This window comes from Apium graveolens, chromosome 3 (genome assembly GCF_009905375.1).
Source record: "Apium graveolens cultivar Ventura chromosome 3, ASM990537v1, whole genome shotgun sequence".
In the NCBI taxonomy this organism is placed as follows: domain Eukaryota; kingdom Viridiplantae; phylum Streptophyta; class Magnoliopsida; order Apiales; family Apiaceae; genus Apium; species Apium graveolens.
This window is the reverse complement of record NC_133649.1, coordinates 152889763-152903330: the sequence shown is the minus strand read 5'-3', so window position 1 is coordinate 152903330 and position 13568 is coordinate 152889763. Positions and strand designations below refer to the sequence as shown.

Genomic DNA, 13568 nt, shown 5'->3' with positions numbered 1-13568 from the left:
ACCAAGTTTGATATCTTAACGCGGCGAAGTCGTAAAATATTCAATATATATGCTTTTCATAAATCTTTGAAATCCCCTGCCATGCATAATATACACAGAGTTCCATTATACAAACTGTATAAAATAACTTTACAAGGTGATCTCATATATTTAACCTTGCCTTAGCATTTTTCTGAAAATCTTAACCATGCATAATGTACAATGCTTTGATATATGTTTTGAAAGATGAAGTTACGAGATACTTCAATATACTTATATAAATTTTTCAGAAAAATTTTAATGTACAAAGTATAATCAGTTTTTAAAAGTTTATCATAAAGATGAAGTTACAAGGTAAAGCTTGTATAAAATATTTTCGCAAAGACTCTTGAGGGCTATTATCCTCTCAGGGAAACTCAATTCTCAGGTCATTATCAAAATATGAAGTTACGAGATACTTCATTATCAAAACACCATTTTGAACACTTGACCCTGACAACACTCATCGGTCAAGAGTCGTAGCCTTTCTATCGGGGTGCTCTGGATAGTGTTGCAGAAATATCTAAATTGGATGATGAACTCATTTCTGGAGTATGCCGTGCCAGGAAGTCGACCTTCGATGATCATTCGTCATCGTACAACCCGCCATTATCAACATGTAGAGGAGATCCACCAGAATTTATCATCTACAGACCTTGGACTCCTAAGGAATGAACCACTGTATCGGAACTTCCGGGCCATTTAAACCAATAATAAAAACAAGGTTGGGCCCGCACCACTTACGCCACTTCTAGTTCAGATGAAATCCATGACTCTGAAACATAAAGCTTGTCTCCCCTTTCCCCAAGTAGAAACTTGTTGATACAACTCCACCAAGAAGCCGTATCTATTTGGAAAGGGTAATTCACCAATATTTCCCAAGCGATGCTTGTTAATGGATTAACTTGTTCCATGTATTACTTGCCGAATGTTGGGTAAGTAATCAGGACTCTCTTTATCCACCTAGCAACTTTGTTGCAAAGATAAAGATATCCCTTTCTTGAGTCGAATTCCTTATATTTTAAGCGAGTATTTAGATCCCCATATAAAGGAAAGATTTAAATTTGAAAACGGTTTTGGGATCCGCTCTAACTTTTAAAATCATTTTGTAAGATTCGAAAACATTTTCAAAAATGTTTAACGTAAACATGATTTAAATAATATAAATCAGTTTTAAAATATTAGAAGAATATCTAATATTTAATAAAGAATAATTTTTATAAAATAAATGAAGTAAAAAGTTTTAAAATTAAAACTTGAAACAAATATTTAATTAATAAATGATTTGCTTATACGTAAGTAAAATCTTTATTTAGATAATCGAAAGTAATGTTTGTTTATTATTCAACACTATCGAATAATCCTTATTCGATTAATAGCTATCGAAAACTATATATATAATATACTCAGGAACATCGCCTCCCGGTTTAGGTACAATGTTCAACTTTGGGTGCCCTATACTAAGGGTATACACAAAAAACTGCTTATCACTAGCATAGGTATTATGCAGCTCGTAAGCTCTACTTTAAAAAAGTTGAACTTTATTACCGAAAAATCATCATTTCAAAACATGCAAGCATATATAACATAAGATTTTAACTTTAAAATCAGATATGCATTATATCTCAAGATACCGTTTTATAAAACATTCATACCTATCAATATCACAACAACAATAAAAGGTTTGAAACTTGCCTGAGTGTCCGGGGGTGGTCATGAGCTTAGTGTGGGTCATGTAACCTATAAACAATAACATAAGACGGAATTAATCCTTGGTTGTTTAAGAAACTAGACTTTACTCATGCATACCCTAACACTCGCTTTCACGCTTAAAGGTTTACATTAGTCGCTCGTGATCCCATATTTGAAGTGCTTAAGGCCTCACGATGCAGATGAGACACTGAGGGAAATCTCTTAAGGGATTTATGGGCAGCACTTGAGGGGCAGGGCCCTCGCTCACAAAATAACGCGGTTGGGGTTCTACTGGCCAACAATGTTAGCCGATGTGAAGACTTATGTGAAGAAGTGTAATAGATGCCAGAGGCACGCTTCTGTAGTTCGACAACCCCCAGAGAGGCTCACGTCCATTAGCTCCCCCATCCCTTTCGCGATGTGGGGAATGGACATACTAAGTCCCTTTCCTGTAGCATTGGGACAAAGGAAGTTTATTATGGTCGCTAACTACTTCACTAAGTGGATTGAGGGCAAGGCACTTGCCAAGATAACCACCAAGCAGATTTCTCAATCTTCTGGGAGGATCTGATATGTCAATTTAGAATCTCAAGCATCATTGTTATGAATAATGGGCGATAATTTAACAACGAAGAGTTCAAGGAGTATTGTAATAACAACAGCATCCGATGCACCTCAGTTGCCCATCCTCAAGTAAATGGGCAAGCAGAAGTCGCTAATCAAATCATCCTTGATGGACTCAAGAAGAGGGTTGAACGATCAAGAAACACTTGAGTGGATGAATTGTTACCTACACTCTAGGCATATTATACTTCTTGCAAAGTTATAACTGAAGCTACCTCATTCATGTTGGCCAACGAAGCCGAGGTAGTAGTGCTCCTTGAAATCACTCACGGATCACCGAGGGTTGAAACATATGAACCAGAAACTAATGAAGAAGGCACAAAAAAAAATTAAACCGCAACCGCACTACAAAATATTAAAAACCGCATTTTGCGGTGCGGTGCAGGCGGTTTATGCGGTTTGTGCATTTTGATAATCACCCTTAGCGGGAACCTTAGGAGGAAGACGGTTTGCTTCCTTAACAGCTTGATTGATCATTCACCGTGTGGGGTTGATCCCCTTCTTGGCAGCCTCTGTGTCCAAGGCATCGAGTAACTGATACAAAACAAGAAAAACATTGGTATAAGAACAAACTTTTTCAATATTGAAGAATGAATAAGTAAAATACCCTCAAGTGAAAGACCGCTAATTCTAGCTTCAACTAGTGCTCTCTCGATCACAACATGTTGAAGATGAGTCCGACCCTTGTCACTGATAAGAGCATCTCGGGCATAACACTCGAAAATAGTAAGTTTCAAAATATGATCAGGATGATCGATTATATTTCCAAAGCTAGGCACAAAAAGATCTCCCCAGTCACCATCATCTAATTCAAGAATAAAGAATTTCTTGTTCCAGCCATGATAAGAGTCGGGAAGGGAAAGAGAGTTAACAATATTGTTTACTCCAGGTCTATGACTGATTTGAACCCATCCAGCCCTCACCAAGGGAGAATTCTCGAGCAAGAAAATACTCCTAAAGATGGTAGTGCTTAAGGGAATTCCCAACTGATGGCATCTCACTATGAACACAATAATCAAAGCCTATGCGTTCTGGTATTACTCAAGTGACAAGTTCAGTCGTTATCACGAGCCATACAGACTTTCATCCCTCGAGGGAAGCTATATGCTTGTTTGATGTGCCTGAGCTCACTCTTCTTGAGTTCACTAACATGGCTATAAGCATCAAGATGAACACTAGCCGGGAAGTCCCCGACTATGTCTTGGAACATGTTTGACAAACTTAAAGCAGTTGAACAAGGTTTTAAAGATATAGAATAGTTAAGTAGCATACCTCGTTGTGACGTTACCTTCGCTCGACGGGCATGTATCTCAGATTCAGAGGGAGAAGGACTATTGTTCCCACCATCATTCTCGTTGTTGCCATCATGAGAAGGACCGTTGTATCCCTCAGACATCTTTGAGAAGAGCTTGAGTACAGCTTGAAAAACTTGAAGAAAATAGAACCAGAGAGAATTTGAGATGTTGGGACGTAAGAAGTGAATGAAAATGAATGTTTTTCCCCTCCTTTTATAAGAAAAAAGGCACATGCTAAAGTAGGTCACCACTCAGGCCAGTTCGCGTTTGTAGGGTATTTACAGGTTAAATGCCTACAGACGCCTAAAACTACCCGAAGAAAATAGGAAAAGTGTCTAAATAACAAATAAAAGCTCCGCCAGGGTAGAATTCAAGGGAGCAATAACTGAATACACGGAGACAGTCTTGAGTACACTTAATCAAAGCTAAGATCAAGGGTTAGTCTCTAATCAGGATTAACAATGCCAGTCTTCCTAATTAAGTAAATGAATTAGGAAACTTGGAAATGAATTTCCAAGAAAACTAACTTCAAACATTTGAAGAATTCTCATAAGAGTGAACTCGGAAGAGTAGGAATACACTTGAAGACTTTTCAGTCGTGGTAGTCACCTCGTATACTCTCAGAAGAGTGAACTCGGAAGAGTAGGATTATATTTGAAGGCTTTTCAACCATGGCAGTGACCTCGTATACACTCAAAAGAGTTAACTCGGAAGAGTAGGATTACATTTGAAGGATTTTCAGCCGTGGTAGTCACCTCATATGCTCTCGAAAGAGTGAACTAGGAAGAGTAGGATTACATTTGAAGGTTTTTCAGCCGTGATAGTCACCTCATAAACTCTCATAAGAGTGAACTTGGAAGAGTAGGAATATATTTGAAGGCTTTTTAGCTGTGGTAGTCACCTCGTATACTCTCAGAAGAGTGAACTCGGAAGAGTAGGATTACATTTTAAGGCTTTTCGGCTGTGGTAGTCACCTCGTATGCTCTCGAAAGAGTGGGCTCGGAAGAGTGAGATAATATTTGAAGGCTTTTCAGTTTTGGTAGCCATCTTGCTCTCGGAAGAGTGGACTCGAAAGAGTGGGATTACATTTGAAGGCTTTTCAGCCGTATAGAGCATCGCAACTAAGCCAGAGCTTTAGGGTCTTGTACCCTTGGCCGAGTAGGCTCCAGAGGAGTCTCTTTGCCGAGTAAGAGACAACCACCCCACAAAAATTAGATATACATGGTTTTTTTTAAAAAATAGTCAAGTAGACCACGACCACACCCCCTAGCCGAGTGGGGGCATGGTGGCCACCCCTAGCCGAGTGGGCTCCAGGGGAGTCCCTCGGCCACCGTCTCCTACACGGCGATGAAGAGAAAAAATGGGGAAAAAATAATTCAGACAAAGAGGCCAGGGCCACACCCCCAACCGAGTGAAGGGCATGGTGGCCACCCCTAGCCGATTGACCTCCACGGGAGTCCCTCGGCCACCGTCGCCTACAAAGCGATGAAAATAGAGAAAAAAAAAGAAAAGGGGAATGGAATTTTCGGCCGAGTAGGTCTCCACCATGGAGCATCTCAGACGACTGGAGCAGGCCGGGTAGGCTCTAGGGGAACCCTCGGTCCTCTGTCACTGAGACGGTGGAAAATCAACTCCCTCGTTGCGTCCACGAATGAAAATTTTGGTCCACCAAGGCGAACACGCACGAAAAATTTTCGCCGAAAAATTAAAATTTTCATATTTACTAATTAGCCCTAATTAGGGATGATTAGTGAAAATTAGACAAAAACTAGCCCCGATTAGGGCCAATTAGCCTCGATTAAGGTAAAGTAGCGTAATTTAATTTATAATTAGCCTATATTAAGGTCAATTAACAACTTACGCTTAATAAGTTGTCCCGATTAAGGCTGATTAGCCACGTTTAAGGCCAATTAGCATACTTTAGCTCAAAGCTAGGCTATGTTAAGCCTAGTTAGCAGCTTTTATCTTGAAATTAGCCCCGATTAAGGCCGATTAGCCTCGATTAGGGTCTGTTAGTGACTTTCATCTATAATTAACCCTAACAATGGTTAAAAAATGATCAAAGCCTGATATATAGCCCGATTAGGGCAATTTAGCGTTAAACGCTATTTAATTAGCCTCGTAAAGGCCCAAAAAGTGAAATATCACTTAAAATGTATAAGTCACTGTAAATGTGTAGGTAGCTCCACACTTCATAATATGATCAAACCCAAGTAGGAATAAAACTACCTCTGAATCACGATTAGACCATTATAACTTTCACGAAACCTCGAGAAGTTTTCCCGGAAGTTGGGGGACAAATGATATGGATGAAAAGTAATTAGTAAACACACAATTAATGCTGAATTAATTATGTCCTAAAATTGACTGGTCAAACCCGTGACGCCACGACCCAAAATAGGTCATCACAGTCATGACTCAATATGAGTCTTGATAGTCCGAGCGGGATGTGACGACCACGACCCAAAGTGGGTCGTGTAGCCCATGGCCCAAAATCAGCTACGTGATAGGCCCGTCGAGAAGACCTGAGAATGAGGTCCATAATGACACTGATATCGTATCCAATATGGAAACAGACTCCTCCTAGAAAGGATCCAGAATCCATCGTCTAGGAGAGTCCTGCTTACCATCTAAGTACCCTAGTCTAACCCTAGATTCAATATCTATATAAGGGCTCTACCCCTCAACCTAGAACTACGTTTTTGGCTTGATTATCTACAATACAGGGATACACGGGCATCTTGCGAGGACATCTAATCCCATTCGTGAGAACAATCATTAAAGATCGAAGCACAACAACTCTTGCATTAATTGTAATTACAACCCTAATTTTATTCCACAACAAGCTTATTATTTATAATTATAAGAATATGTGTACGAGTAAGGTTATATTTTATCGGTTATGTTTTTTATTATATTTTTTATGATTATTATGTGTAAGTGATAAGAAAATTTGTAACAGTATGATAAGTTTTGGGTGGGTAGAACTTATTTATATTTTGTGAGTTGAATTGAGTATTCATTTTATATTGTCCCATTCAATATTTCTATTATTCTTCATTCATTTATACAATTGTGTTTTATCCTCATTATATTTAATCTTTGTTCAGTTATGCTTTGTTTAATATTTGTATACGAGTCTTTCGCTCACTGCCGGTCCTTTATTCTATTTATTTTCCTACGGCAAGGATTCTTAATTAGTTGGGCTAGTTATGGGTAGAGAGCGAGTTGCAAAATTTTGAGAAGTTTGGTTTAATTCTTAAACTCTTGTTAGAGTTTTTTACTGTGGTTTGACAATTTAGTTGTTTATTATTTAAATAATTGTAAGTTATGAATTGTTGGAAAGTTGCAAAGTTTTAATGGAGTTTATGGTGTTTGACTTTAATTCATTATTTTGGAGGCACCTTAATTAGTTGGGTTGTTACAATAGGATTCATATATTTTTATATATCATATAGTAAATTGAATAATTGATAATTTACCCTAGATCTGATGGACATGTACAAATTCTACGGTGTCCCATATCACATTAACATATATAAAAGAGATTCTTTCTTTTCCATCATTTCGACATAACTTCTGGCATTTCTATAGTAAGTTTAAAAAGTTAACTCACTATTAACCGTTGACACCTAATAAGATCTTCTTAATGGATCAATTGGGTTCTGTTAATGAATAGATGATGTAGAAACATGTAGAGCCAATAGGAAAGCTTTTGCTAGTGCTGTAATATAAGAATAACCATTGATTGCTTGGATAGCAGTAAAACTTCATGTATGTTGAACTCAGAACTTGGATCCAGTTAAAATAAAAGTACCATTGCATAAATTCAAGCATTCCAGTGGTGTTCCTTTGATAAATTACATTTGAGAAGCTCTGGTCTTTTTCTTAATTTAACATGTGAGTAGCTACTTATTTTTCAAATAATTAAAACACAAACCAAAGATCATACGCGATGATCACCGATGCCCTAACTCACGAGCATTGGAATCTTATTATCTATTTGTTTCATGAGAGAGAGAGATGGGGGTAGGGAGGGAGGGAGGTTGAGAAATCAAATATAGAATAGATTAGCGGTGGAGTGAAAGTGATAGATTATGAATGAGATGAAGTGTAGAAGTCATATTTTGACATAACAGAGAAGGTACGGTACTACAGTTCAACTGTTGATTGATCGTCTAACATGGAGCACACGTGGAATAAAATATTTCCCCTCTGAACATCATGTTGCAGTATTATATATACTATCTTATAACTCGTGTCAAGTATTGACGAATTTAGTCTTATTTCATATTTTTATGTATTGGTTGTTCTTTTGTTATATAATATTTTTTATTTTTTTATATTTTTAACATACATTACTTTTCTATATGTTAAAAATGGTAGGAAAACTGAATATCTTTTTAACTTAAAATTACTTACTTCAGTTGTGTAATCAAATATGAAAACATATATTTATTTAAGTATTATTAACTTTGTTATAAGTGGTTTCGTATCTTTAGATTAATGTTATCGAAATTAGGATGTTATTATAAAGGATAAAAATTGTCATCATGATGCTTGCTTAAAATTTTAATGAAATGAAAAAACAAAGTACCTAGAATCAAGTAGTAAGCTTTAAACAAAATTAATACAAGTTTTAAGAACATTTTCCCTTTTAAAAAAATATATTTTCCCTTAGTATTCTTCCATTTTACCTTAATATAAGTTTTGAACAAAATTAATACATTAATCTGAAACTATACTATGCAAAAGTATGTGCATTCAAATATTGAGTTAAACTATTATAATTTTTGTGTAGAATACATGACAGACATATATGATCAATATTTTAAAAATTTAATGCATGATAATATACAACAGTAGCTCGATCGTACTAAACCTTAAAATAAGAATGAAAAAAAATAAAATAAGACTTTCCAGGAAAAAACTCATATGGATTCAAATTTGGGAGGTTATTTATATTCGAAAATTATAATATAAATATTTGTTATTGTCGGGATTCGAACCTGAAAACTTAGTTAAGGTATAAAAAATAATATAAATATTTTTTATTGGCCGGATTCGAACACAAAAATTTGGGTGATGTATTTTTTTAGTATTTAAACAACAGTCCTTATAGTTTGATTAAAAAGCTATGACGGTCATGATTGAGTATGACTAAACCAAACCAAAAAAATGTATCAAATTATAACTCATTCCAGTTATTTTAATTTAGTATAGATAAGTTTTTTAATGAATGTGTTTTTAAATTTGGTGAGTTTTTAATTATTTTACAAAATGCGGGTTTTTATAAAAGGGATGGAATATTAATTTAGGGCGAGTGAGAGTGAAGTGGGCTTTTGGGCCTTGGGTGATCGACAAAAGCTGTTGGATTTATAAACCGGGCCAACAACCCAACCTTGATCGACTTATTGGGGGTTTAAGCTTTTAGGTTTCAGTTCACCCTCCACTCCTTTCATTTGAGCTGAACACCACTTTTCTCCCGCAGGTATTGTTTGTTTTTATTAATTTTTATGTTTATATATTATACGAACTTGTTCTGTTTGTTTAAATGCCCCTTAGAAGCACTCAGTTTTAGTATTTCTTGATTGGCAACTTTAGCTTTTGTTTACTCGGAGTTTTCAGAAATTTGTTATAAGCTGAATTAATGTGTGTATGTAATTTTAATTATAGTTGTTAAACTTGATTGAATGCAGCTTTGTTTGATTTTAGTTATGGCAAAATGTAATTTTTTGTTGTTTTTGTGTTTAACCAGAATGGCAAGCAGAGCTATGGATTACGCTATTGGTGGTTGCAATCCGCTGTCCGCGGCTGGGTTTTGTCCCAACAAAGCTAGAGTCAGGGTTTTTACTGTTAAATGCTCTTCGGTTTCTGTTGCCACCAGTGGTGCTACCGTTGGTACTCACTACACCTCTCTCTCGTGTATTATGGATACTTTGTACATGTTTGTGCCTATCGGTGTTTCTAACTTTATGATATATTGGTACATTGTCTCCATTTAGTTATCGCTGTGCTTGTACATTTATTTAATATAAAAAGCATTGCAATTATTCTTTTGTAATATTGTTTTAATATAAGTTGTTTTTATTGTACTTTTGTTATCATCCTAGTGTTGCTCTCCAAGTATTATAAAGATGTTATGTGTTGTTGGTGGATATGACATGATGGAAATGTACTTAATATATAACAGGTTTGCCTGAGAAGCCTTGGAAGGTAGCAGATGCTAGACTTGCTCTTGAAGACGGTTCCATTTGGAGAGCAAAATCTTTTGGTGCTTCTGGTACCCAAGTTGGCGAAGTGGTCTTCAACACATCTTTGACAGGGTAAGACGATTAGTTATGTTGATGGCCTGATTTTTGCTTTGTGGCAAATTAAAGGTAAACTTCTATTTTATAATATTTGGAAACCAACCCTAGGATGATAACCTAACAGAGAGAGACTGGTAAAATGCCGGCCCGCAACCCAGTAGGTATGTGGAGTAATTCCCAATATAGCAGAGATACAGGATTGAACCCCCATCCTGACTTTGAACTGTGCTCTAGTAGATGCATCCAACCCCTGGATTTAGTGTTACCAATGTTGCACTATAATGCTTTAAGTCTTATCATTTGACAGTTCAAAAGCATGTGCTAAATATGGAGAATGATTTGTATTAATGCACCACATCCTATATAGGGTTGATAATAAATCTAACCAAAGATGTACATTCTATATCTACCAATACCAGGGTGCTTTAATTTGGCACATGCTGCTTTCTTTAAAATGTTTCCAGGAGGGTTTCATATCCTTAAGTTGCAGGTACCAGGAGATTCTTACAGATCCTAGTTATGCTGGCCAATTTGTGCTAATGACAAACCCACATATTGGAAATACTGGCGTTAATTTTGGTGAGTGAAGTTTCTCTTACATGCCCTTGGACCACCTTTCTTTCTGTGCACAGAACACCCAGTATTAAAGAAATATTCCTTCAACAACAGATGACGAAGAATCTCAACAGTGTTTTCTTGGTGGTTTGGTGATCCGAAGTTTAAGTATTAGGTAACTACTTTCTATTATTACCAATGTTTGTTTAAGTTTTCAAATATTTTTTTGTTGATATTTTCCTTCTCAATCATATAACTTAATTTTATTGAATAAATTTATTTTGCAGTACCTCTAATTGGAGATGTACCGAAACACTAGGTTCTTATTTGGCAAAAAGAAACATCATGGGAATCTGTGAGGGTTATATATTATGTTTACTTTTTTTTTTGGAACTATATATATATTCACTTAGCTCCTTAATTTTTTTTTACAAAACATACAATAATTGTCTTGATGAGATTATTCTAATGTTATTCTTTTCTGGTGTTTGATTGTGTAACAGACGATGTTGATACTCGTGCAATCACACGTAGATTAAGACAAGATGGAAGCCTCATTGGTGTGCTCAGCACAGAAGACTCCAAAACAGACGACGAGCTTTTGGAAATGTCTCGTAAATGGGATATCGTTGGTAGAATCCCAGAAAATTTTAAATGTTTTTATAGAGAAAAATTTATATCTGTATGTTAGTAGGTTGCAGTTTTTAAGTACTTTGTATTGTCACAACTTTGCAGGTGTGGATTTGATAAGCGGTGTCACTTGCAAGGCTCCTTATGAATGGGTTGATAAGACTGATAAAGAGTGGGACTTCAATTCCAGTCAGAGGGAGAAAGAGATTTTCCATGTCAGCTTAATAATATGTTTGTACTTATTTACTAGAAATGCACTTGCAGGTTTTGTAGATTCTCATTTGGCATCTATTTATGGGTGAAGGTAATTGCATATGATTACGGTATCAAGCATAATATACTGAGGCGCTTGGCATCATATGGTTGTAAGATAACAGTCGTCCCGTCAACATGGCCGGCATCTGAAACTCTAAAAATGAAACCTGATGGAGTTCTTTTCAGCAATGGCCCAGGTGATCCTTCTGCAGTTCCTTATGCAGTTGAATCAGTCAAGGAAATAATTGGACAAGTTCCTGTTTTTGGGATTTGCATGGGTCATCAATTGCTTGGCCAAGCATTGGGTGGTAAGACCTATAAGATGAAGTTTGGTCACCATGGTGGAAATCATCCAGTTCGTAACATTCGGACTGGGCGCGTAGAGATAAGTGCCCAGGTGTGTTGAAAAACAAAGCTGACTTTTCATTGTTTTAGTTTCTAATTTGCACATATTGCCTTGCCATTTAGGCCTCCACTTTCATATGAATTTTTTCCCATTATTGCTTGAAATCCTTATTGTTCTGCTTTTACTTTGGTATTTAGTTAGGATGTACTTTGCATTCACATGGAATACATTTTTTTATGGACTTCAGTTGGAGGAAAATTTGACTGCGAACCTTGAACAAGCAGGACTGGATGAACTTCTTTAATGTTTTGTTTAAAATTTCGGTACACCATAGGGAAACCTAGGTTCGTCTGTAGTGTTTTGTTTAAAATTTAGGTACACCATAGGGAACTGTAGGTTACCCATGGTTCTTCCCCTGGCTTTGCTGATCTCTTTAAGGTTTAGTCATACTAATTGACACACCTATCTGACAGAATCACAACTATGCTGTTGACCCTGCATCACTTCCCAATGGTGTGGAAGTCACTCACTTAAATCTTAATGATGGGAGCTGTGCTGGTCTCGCGTACCCTCAACGAAAGCTCATGTCTCTTCAGTACCATCCTGAAGCATCTCCAGGACCTCATGATTCAGATCCTGGTAAGTGTGTACCTCTAGTTGTACTCAATTCTTGTTGCATATATTACATGAATTGAATGACATTTACTCTACATGGTGGCCAAGTTGTAAAATTGATATTGCTTGCTTAGAGAGTTAGAGTGGCTGACATATTGAGAGTAGCAATGTAATTGAGGATCATATAATTTTTTTTGTCAGGGAAGCAAAGAAATTAATATAGGCATAAGTAATAGATATATTACCGTAGTCCACGAACGTAAATTGCTGTTTTGACTTCCGGCAGCTTGAGATGTGTTCAAGCTTTGATTATTGTTAATTTGAGTAATATGCATGCGAGACGTACCCAATTTTGAGAGCACTGTGACCCTTTAGACTTTAGGAGTATCATTCAGTTTAGCTTCTAATACAAATTGTAGCATATTTTTTTAAATTAATGTACTGTGAATAATAATGTAAACTGAATGTTTATGTAGTAAACAATATCAAAGGAAATCGTTTTTTCTTCTTTTGAAAATGAGGAAACTTTTTTGTGTTTCTTAGTCATATAGAGAAAATTTATTAAATCACAGGCAGTGCTACATGCATGCCAACATAAATTATACTCCAGTAACGAAAGTTCTTCTGGTTTCAGTGTTTGAAGAGTTTGTGAAGCTGATGAAGCAAGAGAAACAAAATTTGTGAACTGGATTCTGCAATGAGTTATTGGTCAATCCAAATTCAAAATTATTCTGATGAAGGTTGGTTGGATGGCCTGATGGATCGGTTATAATGATGAAAAGGCATAGGTTCATGAAGGATCTTAACACAATCCATTTGGTTATCTAGTATTCTAATGGTTATATATGAAAAAATGATTAATGACCTACTGTTGCTGTATTATCATCAGAAAAATCAAAGCATGTTTGTTTTTAAATTTGAGGCAATGGTTTTGGCAGGATATTGTTACTTGAAGAAAAGCAAAATAGTTCTGTTATCTATTTGTATTTTGTAGAACACCAAATTGGTGGTGTATTGTATGTGTTCAATTTCGGAGCTCTGGTCTCTAGCCACAAGAAGAAAATTAAGAATGTGAACAGTAATTTTCTCTATTTAGCATGCTTGGAACAATAAAATTCTTTTTAGATTCCAAAGACACTCAGAGTGGGAATGCATTTGAAAGAATTATTATGTACGAACGTTGGAAGGTTAAGCATAATGTTGTAGAAAGTACGTTGTGATTTCTAT

General features: G+C 36.2%; 1 protein-coding gene across 2 annotated transcripts; it reads left to right on the top strand.

Moving 5' to 3' along the window:
* Positions 1-8962: 8962 nt before the first annotated feature.
* Positions 8963-13369, top strand: LOC141712851 (carbamoyl phosphate synthase small chain, chloroplastic). Of its 2 annotated transcripts, none has more exons than XM_074515950.1 (11): positions 8963-9120; positions 9388-9530; positions 9823-9955; positions 10431-10519; positions 10610-10670; positions 10783-10850; positions 10999-11127; positions 11231-11340; positions 11430-11777; positions 12200-12365; positions 12976-13369. In XM_074515950.1, exons 2-11 carry the CDS (start codon positions 9389-9391, stop codon positions 13023-13025), a joined length of 1296 nt encoding a protein of 431 aa, XP_074372051.1. In that variant the 5' UTR covers positions 8963-9120; position 9388; the 3' UTR covers positions 13026-13369. The 2 variants fall into 2 exon arrangements, with proteins under 2 accessions (XP_074372051.1, XP_074372052.1); XM_074515951.1 differs by lacking the exon at positions 8963-9120 and adding an exon at positions 9167-9285.
* The last annotated feature ends 199 nt before the right edge of the window (positions 13370-13568 follow it).